Consider the following 21,333-nt stretch of genomic DNA (forward strand, 5'->3'; position numbering starts at 1 on the left):
GGTGCTGCTCGGTATCACTTTTCGGTCGCGTCCCCCTCATCGAGTGCTCTTCGCACCCCGGGCATTTCTGCAGGAAAAACCTAAAGCGCCCGTGCGCTTTGCTTCATTTCTTTACCAAATGAACTCCAGCCTCAAGTGTGGACATTTTTCAAGTGCTGCTTTTTGTAGTATTATCATTACTGTTATTACCACTATTAATATTATTTAATAATAAGACATTTTCATTCTATTTTATTAGAATTTTTTGAGCCCGAGGCACATCCCCTCCCAAAAAAAAAAGAAAAGAAAAAAGGTTTCATTGATATTTGCACAACTTAACCGTTTATGATTTTAAAAGCCAGGAAGGCCGTTGCTAAAAGTTGTCCTGAAAAGCAAGCGACCGTTCCTGCCGCCCACCCCTGGCCTGAGGCACCGGGTCCAGGCTGGGGGGCAGGCGGGGGGCAAGGTGATGGCGGGGCACCCACGGGCCCCACGAGTGACACACAGAACCTGAGACCCGGTGAACGGTGCCGGCTCTGGCGTTGTTTACAGCTGCCTTCGCCGTTTCCGAATACGTCTTGGATTTTTTGTTAAATTGCGCAGATAATTAAAGCCTCTTCATATTTACAGTCTGCTTCATTGGTACCATGAATTCTGTTTTCAGTTACTGTCTGCAAATTCCCTCTCTGCACAATTTCATACTAAGCAATAACACTTCATTTTACATAAGTTTTATCTGATGTCCCCATACAGAGCTGCCAGCTGTACAGCAAATGTGCAGCTCTCAAACTGAGGCCTACTAGGCCACAGGCTCCATCCTGAGATCTGTAAGGCACCTTGCTGTCATTGGCAAGCGTTCCCTGCTATCGCTGCTACCATCGCTCCACACTACACACAACTTAAAATCATCTGATTATTAGAATTTGTGGTCCACACTCCATTTTATCCTTTATTTAATCTATCCCCAGATCACACATTTGTTTAAATGTTTTGGCTGGTTTACAAATCATGCAGCCATCTGCACAGTAGGTGTGACACCATTTTTTAGACAAAAGTTACATTACAAAACAACAAAGATAAAGTCATTTGAAATGCTTTGGTGTTTGTTATTCTGCCTGGTTTGCTTGGACCAACTCTAAGAAATAAATAGAATTATCTGTGTAAATCGATGAACATCTATGAAAAACAACACCCAGCAGAACACAGAGCTTGCTCCATTACCTACGTTAATATCATGACAGCTGAGGAGAGATGACCTGGCCCACTTCTCATCTCTCCTGTACAGATGGCTATTAAAGAGAAAGTATCCCTTTTGTATGGTCCATGCAGAAACCCTTTATGGGCTTTTCAAATAAGCCAGCATTGCCCACAGGAGAGTAGCTTCCTGTTAGTATTAAACAGCCCAGATTTCATCTATTTTGTAACCCAGCTCCTCACAAAATAAACCTACGTTTTCTCAGATTGAACTCCAAATGCTCACTTTCCTGGGTATTTCAATTGCATCTCCTCATTTTGCAGCCAAGGTGACCAAGTTCCCTCTAACTTTTGGACAACTTCTCACCAACTCTGCCTGTGAAGAGGATATTCCCAGGCATCCACAGGATTTTCTGATGCTAAGAGGGTACAATCTGCCTCTTCACTATAAATCAACAATTTCTGTTTCTTACTACTGAGGAATCAGTGAAAGATGACTGACAAAAGGAAGTCCCCATCTCCTTCCTCCTCTAGTATGTATATGCGTATCTTTGGATACTTTTTCTCCTAAACCTCAGGTAAGAGAGACTTCACAACGTCAGTTTTACTATACAGTGATTAAACTGACATTCTGAAGACGTGTTACTTGAGGTCAACATGGTGCAACAAGTATTAGTTGCCCAGCACAGCTTTCTGCTTAAGTGAAAGGATAATCGTGGTTTTTAATGACCTCAGGCATTAGGCAAATAACAGAATGTGTGAATGCCACATGCTATTACAACCAGACTAAAATTTTCCTGGGCTCCAGAAAGCCAGTTGAGGTATTTCCTTTGTCTTGGCATCAGTGATGTCGTCCACACGTACCATAATGTACACTGAACAAATGTGAGATAAATAAGATGATTTATTTTTATAGGTTTATTATGCATGCAGCTAATACATGCATAATGCAAACATGCATATCCACACAACACACAAGCATATATACATATTATATACTTATATCACTGTCACTGAAAAAATCAAAAATCATAAGTTGCACTAAAACGTATCTTTACGTCTTCTAATGGTTACATACTACTTGTTACTGTAAAACACAGCTGTAAAATTTGTTTGCAAAGAAATTAAAATGTTAGATCCCAATTTCTATATACTCTTCTTTTTAAACTACAATTGTTCCAGCAAAGATTTGTTTACTTGGGGTTTAATGAAGTATTTGCTGGTGTAAACTAGAATTCATCTTGTCAACTGCAGGGTTGCTTCATCCTGTTTTCCCATTTGCTTCCTAACTTCGGTGATCGGCATCTTTTTTTCTTTCCCTTCATTTCCTCCTCCTGCTCACACCTGCTATCTCGCTCAATGCTACACAACATCCTCCCCTCAAAAACAAGCTGCCCCCCTCACTGCAACAGACTTCACAAAACATGTTTTGTACATGATACTGAAAAGGTTAAAGAAAGAAAAGTCTGTTTACTTATAAGAAACAACCTACATAGAAATTGTCGAAAGCAGGGTTGCAAAAAGGTACTGAATCCTGATGGTGACATCCTTCCCCTTTGCTCCCCGACTCTTCAGAGAGGTAGTGACTCTTGCTATGACACTGGGGCTTGCTTTCTTCACCGACAAAAGTAGTAGCAAACTACAAAGATTGTGGCTGTTTCCCCCTTTTATCATTCTCTTTGTCAGCCTGATCAGTCCTCAATGGTAAATGTGCTGCTCTGTTGTGCACAGCCAGCGGCTCGCAATTTGCTCACTATGTTTCATGAGACAGTTGTTTGTGGCTGTTTGGAACACATTTACCTCTTTGGGGATTTATGCGCTAGTTGCAATGCCAACCTCCATAGTGATAGAGATTTCTTTCTAACTAAAATAGATAATTAGAAGCTGGTAATTATTGGTCAAGAATTATCAGAGTGAAAAAAATTAAGCTCTTCATAAATAGTTCTTGGCAATGTCATCTCTTTACATTATCTCATGCCTAACAGCACTTTACTCAGAGCACTTACAAATTTACACTACTGCTGTTGAGCCTCATAATTTTATACGGAGTAATTCCTTCTCTGAGTTAAACGAGTCCGAACTCCCCTAGTTCTGAGCTACTCTGTATGTGTGCAAAATCCTAGGCAACTGTTAAGGCAACTGTTTAGTCTGTTTACACTGAACTGCATCAGATGCTACGGATGTAAAGGAATCAGTGGAAGAAAAAACAATGTTTAGCTTGTCTGCTTAAAATAACAGGGAAAATAATAGGAGGAGCAGTGGAGTGCAGCAAACAGAACACACACAATGGCAGACTCTCTTCCTACCCTCTCAGGTCAAATGCCAACTGTAAACTATGTGATGAAAACAAAGGGATGCCAGAAAGCCTCCCTCTTTTCCACAGACACCATGCACCCAGAAATAGAATTTTCTCAAAGAAAGCTGCTAAAAATGCTACGTATTCCACCCGGAGGGAAAGATAAAAGAAAGAAGGCATCTGAAGAATTACCATTTATGCCAGCACTTCTTAAACCCCTATGAAACACGCCGGGATTTTCGTTTCCTCCTTTTCCACTCAAAAGCTGAGAAATCGTTTTACCAACAAATTTCAATACACACACCGGCAAACATGTTTTCATTTGGCAGTCATCCTCATGATTATCCAAATAAAAGTACATACTTACATCTAGGTCCAAAATAACGCCTAAACAGAGGGCCTATTTTAAAAAGTCCACAGCTCGTCTTGCTTTCTGTCTGCTGGCATCCCCTAACCTAAGCTTGAATCAGTGTGTAGTTTAAGCAAACACAGGCGTTGCTTGACTAAGCACAGTGTCTAGAAATGTGCGGACAGATCTGGCAGTCAGAACTCTTGAACTTTCACTCACTTAACGCAAGCAAGGAATTCCACTTCTTTGCCCCTTTGTCCTCATCTATTCAATGGAAAACCCTTATGGCCCTGTCCCATCACAAAGATGTTGGGAAGACTCAATTAAAGGCTGCAGAACCATTTTAAAATGGGAAGTTCTAGAAGTAATGAACATGTAGTTACCGAGGAAAGCCATCCCTATGACATCTTTTTAATATATAACTTGTATAATAATGAATTTAAATTGTATTGTTTTCAGAGATACTTAAGGTTACACTTCACTGGGTCATCTGCAGATTTTATTTTCCATTAGGTGGCATGATCCCTCTTGTTCAATTGATTGAAATGTATAATAAAATCTGTAAAAACACTATATACTCTCCTAACAAAGAAGAGTAAGAGGCTTTTCAAATAGCCTCTAATCCCTCTTCCCCTGCTAAATGTCTAGTTGAGATTATATTTGATTAGACAAAAACACACACATACACACAACCTAAAAATACCTACCCTCAGTGGAGCTATTTTAGCCAACAAAGTAATTCCAGTTGCCTTATTTAAAAGTCTAAGTTTCACACTGGGGTTTTATAAACATATCTTTGCCTCAGTGACCTTCCATAATGCAACTTCTCTCTGTGGATGCTAGCAACATGAACTCAGTTTACATCCCAGGATCACGTTCGAGGGGCACAGTAATTAGATGGGACACCATCAACTTTCCTAGGCTCCAAAATGCTAAAAAGATGGTGAGTAGCAACTATTTCCCTCAGCTGGCTGAGCACGTATCTCTGTCAGTGGTTCCCACCCATTTCCGAGTGGAGTTTGGCAGACAACTTTCCACCTTCTTGTTTGTCCCATGTCCCAGCTGCCTCCCCCTTTCTCTTTTGCCTGAATGAAGAATATGGAGTCCTTCAGGTAAGAAGACACTACACACAGATAATGCTAATGTTTTACTATGAGAGGAAATAACGGTTCCTGACACCGTGTGATGATGTCTGTAAAAGGCATTTTTTGCCTCTACATTTGATCTAGGGATTATCACACTGTTTGACTTTTAATGCCTGCCTTCCCAGACTACCTTCCCTCTCCCTCTCATTTAAAGTCCTTATTTTTTCTCTCTCTCTTCCCAAAGCTTTCTCACTTCCCCTTCCCCAGAGGAGTGAAGACACTACATCTTGTTCTGCCAATCTCCTACTAGGAAAGCAGGTCAAGAAGACATATTTTATCCGATATATGTAAAAAACGGAGGGACCAACATGTTTGAGAACCCTTTTTTTTTGTTTTGTTTGGTAAACGTGCTGTGTCAACAAGTCAATATTCACTTAAGTGTTTTATCTAATATATTTTTCAATCTACATATTGATATGTACACAGATATCTTTGGGTATATATAAGGGTTATGTATTATATATATTCACACAAATGTATTTGTGTGCATGTTTTCCGCATTGTGTATGAACACTACAAGCCTACCTACAGCTGCACATAAACTAAGGCCAGTTTTAAATAGCTTGATGTCACCCCTTGAACCTTTCTCTCTAGACAGAGTATGGTCTTGGAAAAAGGCCTGTGAACAATGATATAAATTAAAGGGGAGGGGGGAGAGTGAAATTAGAAAGATAGCTAAGGAAAAATCCAATTAGTGGTGAGAAGGCTAACAGAATTGGAGATCAGAAATTATTTTTTCCTGTGCTTCGATTCCGAGGTCACATTCAAAACTCTCTGGAACGTTGATATTCCTTTCAGTCCACCCCAACACAAAATCCCCTTGCATTTGCTTAATCGAGGCTACATCATTAGGAACTGCACTGTTAAGTCTGGCAGTGCAGATAAGAATCTTCCACTGAACACAGATTACCACAAGCATGACCAGCAAATCTCCCTGCATGTTTTGCAAGCTCCTTCTTTATTTCACTGGGAAGATTTTTATATTAAGCACATTTAAATCTGTGTCACTATGGTTATGTCATGAAGCAATATCATGCATGATTAGATACAACACAGACAAAACAATTAAATATTTTTTTAAAGATCCTCTTTCGCATTCAACCTCATCCAGCCTTTAGAAATAAAACACGGGCAGCTAATAGCTCAGTTTAAGAAAATTTCAGTCTTTTCAGATCTGCAAGCTGAAGCTAGCTAACTGGATTTGTCCTGCTTTACCGACTCTGTCCTCCTTTCTCCCCTCCCATTCTGAACCTTTACTAAAACACATCCCAAAAATAGAGGGGAAAAAAAAAAGAAAATCTAAGTATTTCATGAAAGAAGTGGGCTCCTATTCTGAAAATGTGAGGCATTTGGGAAGTGGGTGGCAAGCAAACACACCACTCTGCCATTCCAGCATCATCCCTTATGCACAGTGACCATATTGCCTGTCACATTTCAGTGTCACTGTATGCTGCAATTAAGAACAAGTCAAACACTGGATTCAAAGAAAACAGCAGAAATGGTGAGTTCTGTTGTAGGTAATAACCTACTTTTAAATTCCACATTAGTGACCCAGATTGAATACTGTGAAGCAGTTCAAATTATCTCCTCCACAAAGACACAAAATATCAAAACTAAGGCTTAATCCAACAGGAAAATCACTCCGCTCCTTTACAAAAGCAGCTTGTCAGTTGCACTTATTCATTTTTATGAAAAGTATATAAAATGTTCATGCGCTAAATGTATTAAAACTTATTAATAAAGTACCCAGAAAAAATGGGCTATTAAGTTTTGGTAGGTAACTGTTTTATGGTGCGGCCAAATTACTAGTGCTCGTGGAAGAAATCTGCATTTTACCTTGACAGAAAAAAAGACAAGCATCAAACTATTTTTAAGTTGTAAAATGAAAAAACCCAGCATATTTTGTTCTGTTGGATATGTAATTACTGGCTTCTCTACCATATCGTTTGGTCTATGCTTTGCATGCTTTTCTATTATTATAGCAAGAAAAACAGCGTAAAGGAAGCAGGAGAATAAAATCAATGGTATCAATCTCAGTCTTGAAAAGTGAAATTTGGAAAAGAGGCTAAAAACGAAACGAGACAACCCTGGCAATGTTATCTTATTAGTGGGCAAATGATGTGCTTGATAAATTTAATTGGCTGATAGAACTCTTAGTGCTATTACTGAGTGGTTACCAAACTGAAAACATTATGGGTAATCCTAGGGGAATAAGCAAATAATAGGAAAATATGAATATCAAAGAAAAAGCAGCTTTTGTTTTTTTTCCAATTTACAACTCTAACAGCCTTGTAAACATCAAGCCAGGCTTGGAATCACGAATCCTAAAAGACTTTTTAAAATGCTTGTACCTTAAAAAGCAGATTCCATTACTGAATACTACAATTCCTTGTTTTTTCAAATAAATGATAGTATTTAATTGTATACAGATACACGCAGGATTTTTTTCCAGACTGCTCAAACACAACAAACAATACTATTTTATGGCCATTTGAATTATTTATGTTCCTAACGACAAAAACTCGCCAGTTTTGATGCTGGTACCAAGGTGCTTGAGAAGTACACAGTAGTGTCATTACCATAATAACTTCTGAAATTAAAACCTGTCTAAAACTCTACGGAAAGCTAACATCCAGTTCATTAACCATTCTTGTTAGTTTGTTTTCAATAATGCAAAAATGATTAGAAGTTTAATTTGCTAATCACCTGTGTTTTGACTGGCAGTGGATATATAATTCTCTGCAGAAGTCTAAACTAGCCCTTGCAGAAAATAAAATATGCTAATGCTTTATCAAGTCTAATAATATGAATAAAAAAATCAATCATGCCTAGGTTAATCATTGATGGATGCACAATTAATTTCTCCTTAACTCTGTTTAATTTTAGAGGCAATGATGATAATGAGTAAGAGAAATGGCTATCTGTCTTTGAGAAGTTTTAGTGCTTCACTTACCAATCATGTGGTTTGCAACATGAACTTGGATATCCCATTCATTGTAGAAAACCATCTGACATTTGATGCACTGGTAGGTCTTCTTCTAAAGAAACAAGGGTAGATAAAATTTACTGAAACATACAATTGGCACCATTTCATTATAACTCAAAATACTGAGTTCAAAGTGGTCATTAAAAGCTCTCCAGCAGTGTTTTCATTAAGGCTTAATTATTAATATTAAAAAATAACACTCTGCAGTTCTGTAGTACCTTTTATCTGAGTTTCCTGAAATTCTGTAGAGATTGGGTTTTTTTCAGCATCCTAACTCCATGGACAGACCAGTATTGCTAAAACACCAGCTTTATATTAATGGTAGGCAAAATGCAATGAGGATATGTGGGATGTGATCCAAAACAACACTGAAATCAGTATGAATCCTTCATTTTATACCAGTGGATTAGGCCCTCTACAGAACTGGGGACAAGCCAGGAAAAGAACACAGAAATCAGAAATCTGCTTCTCCCTCTCCCTCATTCTCAACTGGGCTGCAGAATCTCCTCTGCACTGTACATTTTAAACGGTCCATCAGGGTGCCATCTTTCAAGAAGGGAAAAATCCCTACCAGTCTGGACAAACGGTTACTGTATCCGGGCAGTTGCTTCAATATCTATTGGCAAGCCTGTACTAAAACTGGGAAGGCTGGCTGGAAACTAGCCAGAGAGCAGTCCTTCTGGCCACATTAGATTGGGGCTGACTTACTTAAAAATCATGGTGTATACAGATCAAATTTCACTATAAACTAGGAAATGCATCACTCTGCTCTCTTTGGTGCACAGGAAAAATTTTTCATTTTTGTCTTTGGTGTCTTTCAAAAAAGATCTGCTATTTCACTTTTATACAAGGTATTTCACTTGTCCAAGACATTTCAAGAATGTGACTGTACTTTCTCTTTTTATTTTTCTTCACCTGAATTGGCCAGAGATTTGATATTGGAAAGCATCGCTTTAAAAGTGAAAACTAAAAGCATATTCAAAAGTAAGATTTTGGTTTTTCATCATCAGACTTAAAATCTGCAGTTATCCAGGCATCTAATGAGACAAGTCAGATTCATAAAATTATTCAACTGCATAATTGTAGTATCAAGGACTCATGTCCTAAGGTAACAGTCCTGGAGAGCTCAATTGTTGTTTTGAAGATGCAATGAAGGCAAGGTAAGCCCTGAACTGCCACATCAAAGCAGTAACTCAAGAGACACCTATCTTTCTGTACAGCCACAGGCACCTCGCCTACATCAGCAAAAAGAAAAAAAAAAAAAGAAAGAAAAACATATATTTTTTAAAGAATGTAAAGTCACAAAAAGCTGGCACAGATATAGTAAATTGCAGATTTCATATATATTAGTTGGGGAAGAAGCAGGGTTCAATGGATAATGTGCATCAAAAACACAGCCTGTCCTGTATATATTTAACTTCTGAAGAGTTTTATGCAGCTAATATTATTGATTATATCTAAAATATATATATTTAAAATATGTGTATATATACTATTTTTATATATATATATATATTCCCTGACTCTAAACATCGTTAAAGACTTGCTTTTACCAGCATCTACATTTAGATGCCCTGTCCCAGACAGATAAGGTGCCCATCCATTAAGTATCCTTCTATTTCAAGCCTGTAGGCAGGACTATAAAGACTTTTCAAACATATGCCATTTTGTCTTACCAAGTTAACTGAAAAATTAGTGACAAATCAAAGTCAACTCTGAAATTAAGTGTTCCTGTGGGCTCCTCTTTACCAATCTCCCATTGCTTCTCATACACAGAGACTATTTTAATTTTCTTGATGACAATAACAAAATGTGTTGCACTGCTTCTCAGTGGAAACAATCATAAGCCCTTTTTGCCGTTTTTCATTTAAATCAACTCTAGCTTTCTGAAATGTAACCAAGTTAAATCCTTATGACAAACAAAATCAATGGGCAACCAGAAAACAAATCTGCTTTGACTTAGTTTTACAGTTACGATTTGTAAAGCCTGCTGTTTTAAAAGATACAACGCTTTTTCTCTTTTCTGTTGTTGTGACAATACCGGTAACGGTGGTAGAAATTCAGATTCAGTCTAAGGATCTCCTATTATATGTTGGTAAATTTAACCTTACTGCACTACATCTAGATCTATCAAAGACCTCTAAATAATGACAGTCACGATCAATGATTTATTATGCTAAGCTCTTTACAAGATGCTTTTTGATGCTGACATATAGAACAACAATATTGCATAAATAACAATCACTCTCCCTTTTTTTAAAACATTGTTTCCCTTTAGAACTAGTTAGAAAATATTTCTTACTCCCTGATGACTGGCACTATATATTGTTTATTAGCATACCCCTAGCATTATTCCTGATATGTGACTTTGTTCAAAAACAAAGAAACATAAACTTAATGGCTGGTCTTTTCTCTTGTTAGCACAGCAACGCAGAGTGCATGTCAAGAATTGTCGGCAAAATTATGACTGATGTACATAACGACAACACATACAAAGGTTGGGGGGTTTTTTGAAGTCTAATGCCAAAAAATAAAGTCATTTGACAACAACAAAAAAATTATAATTTACTAGCACTTACTAGCCTCTTCAAAATGATCTGACATATTTGCAGAATCACACACAGAGGTTTCCTTTTTATCATGAAGGGAAGAATGTTTTTGCGAATGCTGCTTGATCAAACACTAGTTCTTTTTTGTTTCCAAACATATTCTAAAATGTTGACATCAACTTTTATTAGCTCAACACACACTCATCTCAAAGCGTCTAAACTTGTGCATGGTTAAGTTTTTATTTTAAAAGCAAACTCAGTAAACTCCATTTACTCTTAGATTTGCAAATGATCAAACCCAGTCATTTTCACCCCACGTTGAACAAAAACCACATACTTATTTCCATATGTTTCGCATTCTAAAGAAGTCCTTTTTCACTGCAAGTTACATCTTAGTCTTACAAGCGTTGTCAGAACCACGGGACTCGTAACTGCTCACAGGAGCTCCTGGGTCCTGACATGATTCATGGCTGGTCCCAATTCCCTACCGGGGTGAGATCCTTGGGGAAACTTCCTCACACTGTGTTCCCTCAAAGGGGAAACTTGGGGGAATAAGACAGAAATGAGCCCTGGGGTACTGCAGATCCATGTCCCTTGCCTGGATAGCTGGGGAAGAAGCCTTGCAGCACTTGTGTAGCACAGCACAGAAGAAAAATTGGGTTGTGACTCAAGGAGGCATTTGAATCTCTCTTGAGTGCCTCCAGCCCTTTGTGATACAAGACAGCTCTACAGAGAAGGAAGCACGAGGCTGCCACAGCCATCCTTGCCTTGCCTTGCTGCAGCCATTTGCAGCAAGGAACGCTGGCTGAGCTCCCTGTCCCTCTGCCCGAGTCACCTGTGCCTATGGAGGACTCGTCAGGGCAGAGCGGGCACCCAGGTCTTGCTGCTCCAGCCCACAGCCGAGGGCATATCAGCTCCACACTATGATGAAGGGTGGACAGCTGAGGGCACTTACACCCTAAACTGCCACCGCCGCATTTGCCAGAGGACACCTGTCAGCCTCCTGCAAGAGGCAGAAGCACGACAAGACTCTCTTTCTCCCCTCCAAATATGAACACAAGCTGATGCACATTTCTTGTTACAGAGTAATTTCATATCAGCAAAGGTGGGCCACAGAAGACCCTTACCAGTGCATTTCCTATATGGACTCAGACAGAAACAGTATAGTATCTGGAGAAGGCATACTATGCCTTGTTGCAAAACTTCCAATTGTTCCAGAGGAGCATGACACATGCATTATCAGATGGGATTAAGAAAGTGGTTTAACTTTTTCCTTTTATTTCTTGTATTATTGTGGCCTCATCTTTTCACAAAAACTCTTCAATAAACAAGCCCACAGTCCTTCACTATCCCCATCAAGAACGTAAGTGTCAATTTGTCTCCTACATGCTGACTGCAAATCTGAGGCCCAAGTCATTCCTGGGGCCATTCAAAATTGTCATAGAAGAGCAACTGCTTGGACTAGGTGTCTCACAAGAGCACTGGGCAATCTGGTTGCCTCTTGCACCCCTATTCACTTGCATTTCTGTTTTCAGAACCAATTTAAAGCCTTCCAGCATGCAATGCATCTCTGTGACGACATTTAATGAGCTTTGGATTGGGCCTTCAATCCATGCAGAGCATATGCATGTGTCTCTCTAACCTTTTGAATAACTAACGTCACCTAGATCTTCAATTATTGTCCTGATCCTCACTTGTCACTTTGCAGTTTTCAGAATTTCTTCTCTATAAAGGTGCCCAAAGTGTCCATGTCATGTCAAATGAGACTTTGCTGCTTTTATGAACAGCCCAAGAATATGATCTTTCAATTGGTACTTCAATTCTGTGTCCAGAATTTTATTTGCTTTTATACACAAAGTAAAACAACTCTACCAGAGGACTTATAGTTCTATTCAGAAGTATGCAGAAAATCCTTCTGTGCAGCCTTCTGTGCCCTGTGACTGTCTGAGGTATCCATACATTCTTCTTTTTCTGTTCCCTAGCCTCATTATATTAGTTGAAAATGAACTGCATATGCTACTTATCTGCCCATGCTCCACCTCCTTGTCAAAGTCATTCAGAATTTTATGACCTGCCTATTTTGTTCTGACATTTCCCCAGTTTTGTACTATCAGGGAATTTCATCACCTTACTACTTATTCTTTCTTCCAGACTACTGATATGCTGCATAAATTCAACAAAATTGGTGCAAATAATGATTCTTAAGGCTTTCCATTATTCACACTGCTCCAACCTAACCTGCTTCAATTCACAAGACTCCTATACTTTCCATACCCAAGTTAGTGTTTCTTTTCTTTTTTAATCAAACAAAGTATCTCTCCCTATGCCATACTTATTCACCCAACAGATTAGTCTTTTGTGCTATACTGTTTCAAAAGCTTTGCTAAAAACCTGGTAAATCATGTTTATAGGCTTTTCTGTCAGCACTTGTGGCTACTGTCTCAAAATACTCTTTATTGAAAATTTTAAGCATGGTCCTCCCTCTGTGAATCCTTGCCCTCTATCCTTCATTAAATCCAAACTTTCTAGGTGTTCTTCTATCATGTCTTTGATTAGCCTTTCTCTCATGTTTCTCACTGTTTAAATCAAGCTCACAAACTAGTAATTTCATGCATAATCCTTACATCCCCTGTTAAATGTCTGTTTAGTAGCCTTTTCCCAGGCTATTGATACCTCTTCTTAAAAGACTGTAAATTTATCTGCTTAATGTTTTTTTTTTATCTTCAGCTCCTTTCTCTGAGAAATTTGGGATGGATATTTTCCTGTGTTTGTAAGCTACTTTTTGTATACTGTATTCCATTATATTATACCTAATCCATACTTCATTCTTCTCCACGGGGAGGATATGCTACAAGCTCCATGACAAAGCATTTTTTCAACAGTATGGGTTTCCTTGATCACATATACCGTTTCTGGATCTCCTGTATACCCTACTTGTTCCCTATATGAAATAACCAAAAAAATGTCTTATAGCTTCTAATGCACCACGTCTACAGTCTCGCAGGCATCCCTAGTTTATTCTACACTCCTTTCACACCTCTCTTGCATGCACTACCAAAAATGGCTTTGATGTGTATACCTGTTACCATACCAATAACCTCCTGTTTACACCTAGGTACATTATTTACCCTTGTCACACCAGCAAAGGGGACTTTCAAGGCTTTTCCCCCTCTGTTTCAGCACAGACCGAGGGTATGGATCAATGACACTACTGAGACAACCTGCCGCTGCCAGAGAGTGATGCCACACCTCCCACATCCTCTAATTCCCCTCTCCCAGACCATCGTTCACTCAGTTCCCCTCACGCTAAATGCAGGGTGGAGCTAACTGAACCTGTTAAACCAACAGAAAGGTAACCTGACAAGAGAAAGTGAACAGCTTCCAATAAATCACATGCAAAACCAAGTTAAAACTTGCACACTAACTACAACAACTTGCCAGTGCTAACACCTAATGCTGCCAGCTGATTTTTTACATCATTATTTTATTAAGAGTTAGCAGTGTGCTTGCCCTGCATGAGGCACAAGAGCAACCACGGTCCCAGCTTATTTATCCATTTAGCCATTTTTCATCATAGCTCAGATTATTTTTGACAGTACCTTAATTGAGGATTTCTTTTCTATCTTCCTGGATGCTTATTTTGTCAACCTTAAGCTCTTAAAAAGCTAAGCATATGTTAGCCAGTTTCACTGCATAGTTAGCTATTTATCTTGCTTATGGGGCACTGTCATCTTGCATTTTTTTTGAACTGACTAATTGCTAACTCTTCTCATTGCTCACACAACACCCTTTAATTAGTATTTCCTGATTACTTTTAAAAACACACTCATAATGATTTTATGAGGATTTTTCTGTTCTGCTTTTGTTTAGCAGGGTGTTAAATGTAATGGGGTCTGAGTGTACATGCCTAGAGAAAGAATATAATCAATCCCATAAGGTAAGCAAAACAAAAAAAGGAGAAAAACATCATTTTTTTCTGATTTCTTTCATTATAGAACGGTTACTTATTGCTTTAATACACAGAATGCATTGAGTCAGAAATACAAATGTTCATTCTAGCAGTCCCTCCTTCTCTGGTCTGGTCTGCTGTTCTGTCTTTCACCTTTACATTCTGGATTCTGCATTTAATCACGTCTGTCTTCAATGTTTCTTAGTTACAAACCTTTCCTTCCCCTGGCTGATGAAGTGCATTAGCTTGCAGTGTCTCACATACCCGCATAGAAAGAACCATTCAAAAATTCCATCTCTTCCCTTCGAGCTCTCTAATCCTTTAACTCTCTCCAGGTCTTTGAAACTCAGTACTGAAGTGAGGTACCTGTCAGAAAAGTGACTCTAAAACCTGGCAGCATGTGGCTGTATATTTATTTTCTCTCAATTACTTTGTATCAGGTTTACATAGTTTATGAGTACAAACAGCTTTAAGTACTGTGGATTTGATTTAGGATCTGAAAAACAAACACACTTCTTTCTGTCTTTCTATCCTAGGGCCTGATGCTGGGTACCTTGCCCTGCAAGTGTATGTGCTGAGCAGAGCTCAGGAATCCGGGGCTGGCTGTGTCAGCAACCGAACTTTCTGTCAGCATCCCCATCTCTTTCTGCCTCCCTACATCGCACTTGAAATCAAAGGCTGCCAACCTGAGACCCTCTGAAGCCAGAGAGCTGCTAACCCATCAAGAGGCATCCTAACATTCAGCATCCCCGTATCAGAGCAGCCGGGTGGCTACGGGCATTAAGGAGAAACTACGATCAAGACTGCACTGATAATTTTGCAGATGACGTGGCATCAAAGCGCAGGCAGTAGAGCATGACTTGGCAGGCCTGAGATGCAAAAGGCTGGTATTCTAAGTAAGTTGATAGACTTTTTTCTTTCTAAAGTTGCTTTTTTCCTTTGTTTCAAAAAAAGGCATACTGAGACAGACTGTCACTCAATAAAGCCACTATTTTCTTCACCAACAATCAGTAACAGATGTAGCCCAATAAAATTAATAGTTTGCAAGTACGCACAAGAGAATACTCTTTTGTCTCTTTTCTCCATCACAAATTTTGTAAAAGCTCTTTGGATTTTGACAGAAAGGCAAAATTGAGGGCTTTTTATATACCTTATTTTGTTTGACTTCAACACTAAAACCACTTTTCTCCCACACTATGGAAAATTAATGCTGATTAATTTCACTTTCCAAAGTGTGACTTTGGACCCTCCCCTGGCCCTTAATTGTCCACTTTCAACTCAACCTTTATTCCTGCAGAATTCTGGGCTGCTACTTACCAAGATAATTTAATCCTACAGAATAGAACTTGTGCTCAAAAATATGCAACATTAATATTAATGTACAAACAGAAATATATTACTCATACATAATATATAAGAAATTAATTTTCATTGAAGTATCAGGAGAAGGATTAAACCCCTTAGATCCTTCTCATGCAATTAGCTCCGCACTTGGGGAAGTCAATGGGACTTCACAAATGAAGGCTTCACATGATAACGCTGGCAAGACTGGGGTTTTACAAAGGCTTGCCTACGCTACGAAATATGCCACAAACATAGTTCTACTATCATACTGCTGTAATTATAGTACTACCCTGCATGGATACTCTTAGGCCACATCAATGTTAACGAATATACTGGTAGCATCTGAGCTGGCACACAGCTGCTGACATTGCAATGATGCTTGACTGTGTGCCCAGTTGGAAAAACCTCCGCTGGGGCAGCGCAGCTGCCCAAGGAAGTGGTGTACCAGCAAAACAAGCACTCTGCTGAGCCAGTCTTCAACGCTTTCCACAATGATTTGTGTACAGCCGTTTTTTCCTGTGAAGACATACTTGCTTTCCTCTATGGGAATTAAGGGAACTTCCCAGAATTCCCTCTGTCCCATTTCATAATCTTTTACTTTCACATTACTTCTTAAAATTCCTGTGGTTCCTCTTAGGTACATCCTGTAATAAGCTCATTTCTTTTTGCACAGGGTTTCAGTCTACCATTTCCCTATCAGAAAAAAGAGACTGCAGAATTTGTTTCATAAGCAGAATGTCACACTTCTAGGTTTGCAGGACGTCAACCACCATTGAGTCATAGAATTGTTAGGGTTGGAAGGCACCTTAAAGATCATCTAGTTCCAACCCCCCTGCCATGGGCAGGGACATCTCCCACTGGATCAGGTTGGTCAGAGCCCCATCACATGGACTACCAGCTGTGAAAGTAAGGAATATAAGAAAACTGAGGAGCTATGGTTAAGACAGATAGTTTAGGAAAATCATCAGGTGATGCAGACATTCCCTGACTAGGCTTACAAAAGAAGCACCAAGCAGCAGAACAGGATCAACTGCAAGTTGGCCACTGTCAGTGATGGTTGCAAGATTTTCGTATGCAGACAGCCATGTTCCTAGAGTTCGGCACTGAACCTATTCCAGCCATCAGAGCAGAAACCAAAGAGAGGACTGCTGAACGAGCACGAAAACAAGTATGAAAGGAAATCTGGAAGCTTGGGGTCTCAGATTGTTCTTTGTTGGTGAACACCCCGCTTCCTATCGGAAAATGTAGAGAGGAAGAGGTGGCCTTCCAGATATAAAAAGCCATTAGGTATGCCTTTTAGCACAGAATGTTGAATCTCGATAATGGTAAGAAACAGAGGAATTCCGTCCCACACAGCATACAAAACTGTGGAAGCATGATTGAAGGGGACAAGTAGCCTCCTTCACTCCTACCTCCAACCTTGGTTTTGAGTACAAGCGGCAAGCAACTTTTAAATGGCCATATTTGTAAGTGGCTGCATTTTTAAGTCACTCTTCAGAGGCATTTCACAGGCATTGCAAAATGATCAATGAATGCATGTGAGGTTTTAATCTTCACAAATTCAGGCCTCTAATAAAAACTGCAGGCAAGGGCTGTTTTTCCCAGATTTGCACATTGTTACTGGTACGACTGTACTGAGATGCTCAGTATCAGGAGAGGCCCCACCCTTTTATTCCCTGACTTACGAAGCCATATACGAGGAACAAAGGTTTAACCACCAAGGAAGAAGAGGATAACATCAACGTACACGTGGTAGGTAGGCCCAAAGCATGGTGGAAACCACAGAATGGTTAAGGTTGATCTCTGAAGGGTCATCTGGTCCAGCCCCCCTGCTCAAGCAGGGCCACCTACAGCCAGTTGCCCAGGACCATGTCCAGATGGCTTGTCAGTATCTCAAAAGAGACACGACCTCTCTGGGCAACTTGTGCCAGTGCTCAGGCACCCTCACAGTAAAAGTGTTTCCTGATGTTCAGAGGGAACCTCCTGTGTTTTGATTTGTGCCAGCTGCCTCTTGTCCTGAAACGTCCCATGGTGAGGATGGATGTTAACAGGAGACACATTTATGCTGTCATATCTACAGGTTGCATTTTATACAATAAATTGTACATACAATGCAGTAAATGGAATAAATGAAAGATGGGTTTGGCAGGAGGAAAAAGCATCTAAGGGTTTTAAACAAAACAGGCATAAGATCAATTACCAGCCATGACAGAGCTATGGGACGTCAAAGAAGAGGACTCTTTAACAAGGTGCTATATATCAGGTGGTTGATTTATGTTCATTTTGTACAACTTTGTGAAACAGGCAGTAGTAGGTCTACGCATTCATTTTAAATTAATGGTTAGCCCATTTTATTTCCCTGATGACAGAGTAACAAATTTGGGTGTTATAAGACAAATAATACACACATTATATATATCAACTTTATTAAGCAGTGATAAAAAACACTTCTCAAAACATTTAGAGTCACTTAAGCAGTTGGTCTTTGAGCACCACAAAGAACAGATCATGGTTTCTTATAGCTTCATTTCTTGTGACTGACTGACTTCTGCATACAAACCAGGTGTGAACTTCAGTTAAAGCCATCTTCCTGGTTTGGATCTCTAAAAGGCTTCTTTCCTGTCTGGATTCTATCATTGGCTAGGTCACCTCTCTTCCCAAATGTTGTAAAAACTTTATAGGCTTTGAGATTCTTATTCATCTATGAACTTTTTCTTGAAACTGGCCAAGAGTTGTCCAAAAGTAAGAGGGGGAAGAGAGAGAACTCTCTAGAGGTATGCAAACCAGCAGCCAAAAAGAAACATGCCATGATTTCCCATGTCTTGTTCCTCAAGATAATCAGGCTAGAAAGCCAGGGGAAATTTCTTGTTGTTCCTACACAATTCTGAGGTCAGAATACAAATACTCATTACTATTCTGATTTTCCACTGGGGCTACGCAGAAGAGAAATTGTGGCATGTTACCCTGGTCACTTGGCCAGCAGACACATCTACAGGGAAAGCCCCATGAGGACAGTGGGCTGTACAGCTGACCTGTTGGACCATATATGTCAGGATGTTTTGTCTCACAAAGCTCTGCTGAGTCTTTATTTGCCCTCTCTAGAGATGCTTAAGGTCTTCATCCACATTCCTGCATCCCTCTCCAGTTCTTCTGCCTTTCTTCAAGCAGGCATTCCCCCGACTGCATTGTTTCACAGCCATCTTGGTTTGATGCTCTTGAAAACTTTGGAGAACATGTTATCCTTTCTTCCTCTCATGCAAAGTTTCCCACAGGTGTGAAGAAGGTGCTTCTCCAAATTCCCCATCTGAAGCCTCTGATAAATAACAAGACAGACAAATCATATTAGATTTTAATGATCAGTGGACAGGAAACTAAGAAAACACTCTACAATTATCCCTCTCGCTTCTGTTCAGCAGCCTCCAGCCAACAGATGGGGATTTCACAGACTGACTTCATGGTGTGTGTGAAAAGGTGGGAAGTGTGCTGCTTTACTTTGGCAGGACTTACAGCAAGATAATAAATAACACCATCCTTGTTAAATTCAGAGAGGACTCTATGTGATAGCTCGCTACTGAATGGATAAAGACAAAGAGAACAGAAATGCTTAAGCCTGTATCTTGTCAGCCACTCCACGGCAGTGGTACTACCAGAAATTGGAGCATAGTGTAATGTGAAGGTGGCCTACTGTGGCAAGAAAAACAGGGTAGCCCTTCCTAAAAATATATATGGTCACATCTTAAATAGTACTTTCCTGAAAACAAAGTCAAAAGGCTTCAAGAAGACAAAAATGGTATTTTTAGTGAGCTCATTCTGAAACTCCAGAAGCAGAAAATATGTTTGCTACAGATTAGTTCCTCAAACTATTTCAAAGCCAAATCTTTGTGCCAGCAACAAACCTTCTTTACCTTTTTCTGTCCCCGTATCCAAAATCCAGCATGAAAATCACTTGTTCTGGGCCTGGATTCACTGACAGGAAACCCAAGGCACTACTTCTTATGTTTACATTACAAGTTTATGTGCTTATTCATAAAAATCCTGTAGTCAGAATGAACAGCTTGGATTGCTGATGAGGAGGATTATTTTAATTTCTTTATGTATTTCAATTAAATGCATGAGTATTGATTTCAGTGCATTTTTTTTCAGTTAAAAGCACAGTGATTTATATTGCTAAAATGCTATTGCCTGCCCTGCCAAAAGCATGCATCTGGGAACATTTCTGGGTTGCTCACAGTCTTTTCTCTCTTCTTTCTGCCTCTGACTGCCAGTGCATGCTGTTGAAACAAACCAGCTACTTCAAAAGGCAGTTTCTGTTTTCTGTCTTTGTGAGTCTGGCAGTGTTTTGAGAAGGGGGGAGGAATAGTAAGAGAAGGTAGATTCAAAGCCAATGAATAAAGAGAAAAAAAATGTAATGATAAAACAGTACACCTACCTGAGCTCCACTCTTTCTCCCGGGGTGATACCATTTCTGGATTCATCTGAGGTCGGATAAGTTGAGTTTCAAGGAGCTGCCAGTTCTCTCCGCAGCATCTGAATTTTGTGACCCCGTCTCCACGAGCTCATTGCCAGTCTGCACTTTCACGGCTCCGTCAGAATGGTGCTGTGATGTGCCCATTGTCCCCCGCTGTGACATGCCCATCCTGGCATACACAACCACAACAGGACAGAAGAGCAGCCCCAGATGCACACATTCTGTTCTTCAGCTGGCGTGACAGTTGCTAGTTCTCTCCTTTGTCCAGCATTTTTGATACTCTCCACTATAGTGAGTTTCTACAAGTCTTTTGCAACACCTAAATAAGCATCTTTATTCCTGCAGTAATTTGGCAGTGTACTTGCACTGCTCCTTCTCGTCTCAGGACCAGAAAACCCAGAGTGTTCTTGTATTATTAATGAAGGACTGTCTGCATTGCCACAGGTAATACAGTATTCACATGAGCTTCACATTCACGGAACAAAGTGAGACATAACTTAAGCTACTTACAGAAGCAATTACGCTTGCTGAGCATCTACTCTGGAAGTTACCAACAGGACCCCAAACTGAGTGCAGTTGCACATATGGATACACTAGCATACACTGTTGGTGTAAGCTGGAGTCCATTCCCTCCTCCCTTGCCAGCTAAGCAATTAACAATATAACTATCATTGCACAGTTATGCTGGTATGATTCTGCATGTACAGAAGTCGTGAAGCTTAAGAAGTGAGGGCACACCTTCGTTTAAGCCAGGAGTTCTCTCATTAGGCAAATGACAGCATATTAAGGCAGAAAGCAAGAGAAGCAAGGCCACACAGTTTCTCTTGAACATTGCTTTTCATCTTCCAAGTGCAATACAAAAAACGTATTGCAATTAAGCATGGCAACACACTTTTCCGGAAACATCAATCTAATTTTCTAAATAAGGAACATGAAGCAGAGATGTTCAAGTAGATTTGCCCGAGTCAACAAAGCAAATGAGTGACAGAAAAAGGACTGATGTCTAGTTCACAATTCACTACCATATCAGACCTCGTTCTACACTTTTAGACATCAGCTATCACCAAGACTATT

General features: G+C 39.7%; 1 protein-coding gene across 9 annotated transcripts in view; it reads right to left on the bottom strand.

Annotated features, from left to right (window-relative positions):
* ZNF521 (zinc finger protein 521) overlaps positions 1–21,333 on the bottom strand; it is a 239,752-nt gene that overhangs the window by 112,013 nt on the left and 106,406 nt on the right. For 8 of the 9 annotated variants that reach the window (XM_063326747.1, XM_063326740.1, XM_063326745.1 and 5 more), the window contains one exon: positions 7,917–8,001. In XM_063326747.1, coding sequence (XP_063182817.1) covers positions 7,917–8,001 — 85 coding nt within the window. The remainder of the gene's footprint in view (positions 1–7,916; positions 8,002–21,333) is intronic. The other variant, XM_063326739.1, reaches the window with a different exon arrangement.

The sequence above is a fragment of the Chroicocephalus ridibundus genome, chromosome 2 (genome assembly GCF_963924245.1).
Source record: "Chroicocephalus ridibundus chromosome 2, bChrRid1.1, whole genome shotgun sequence".
Classification (NCBI taxonomy): domain Eukaryota; kingdom Metazoa; phylum Chordata; class Aves; order Charadriiformes; family Laridae; genus Chroicocephalus; species Chroicocephalus ridibundus.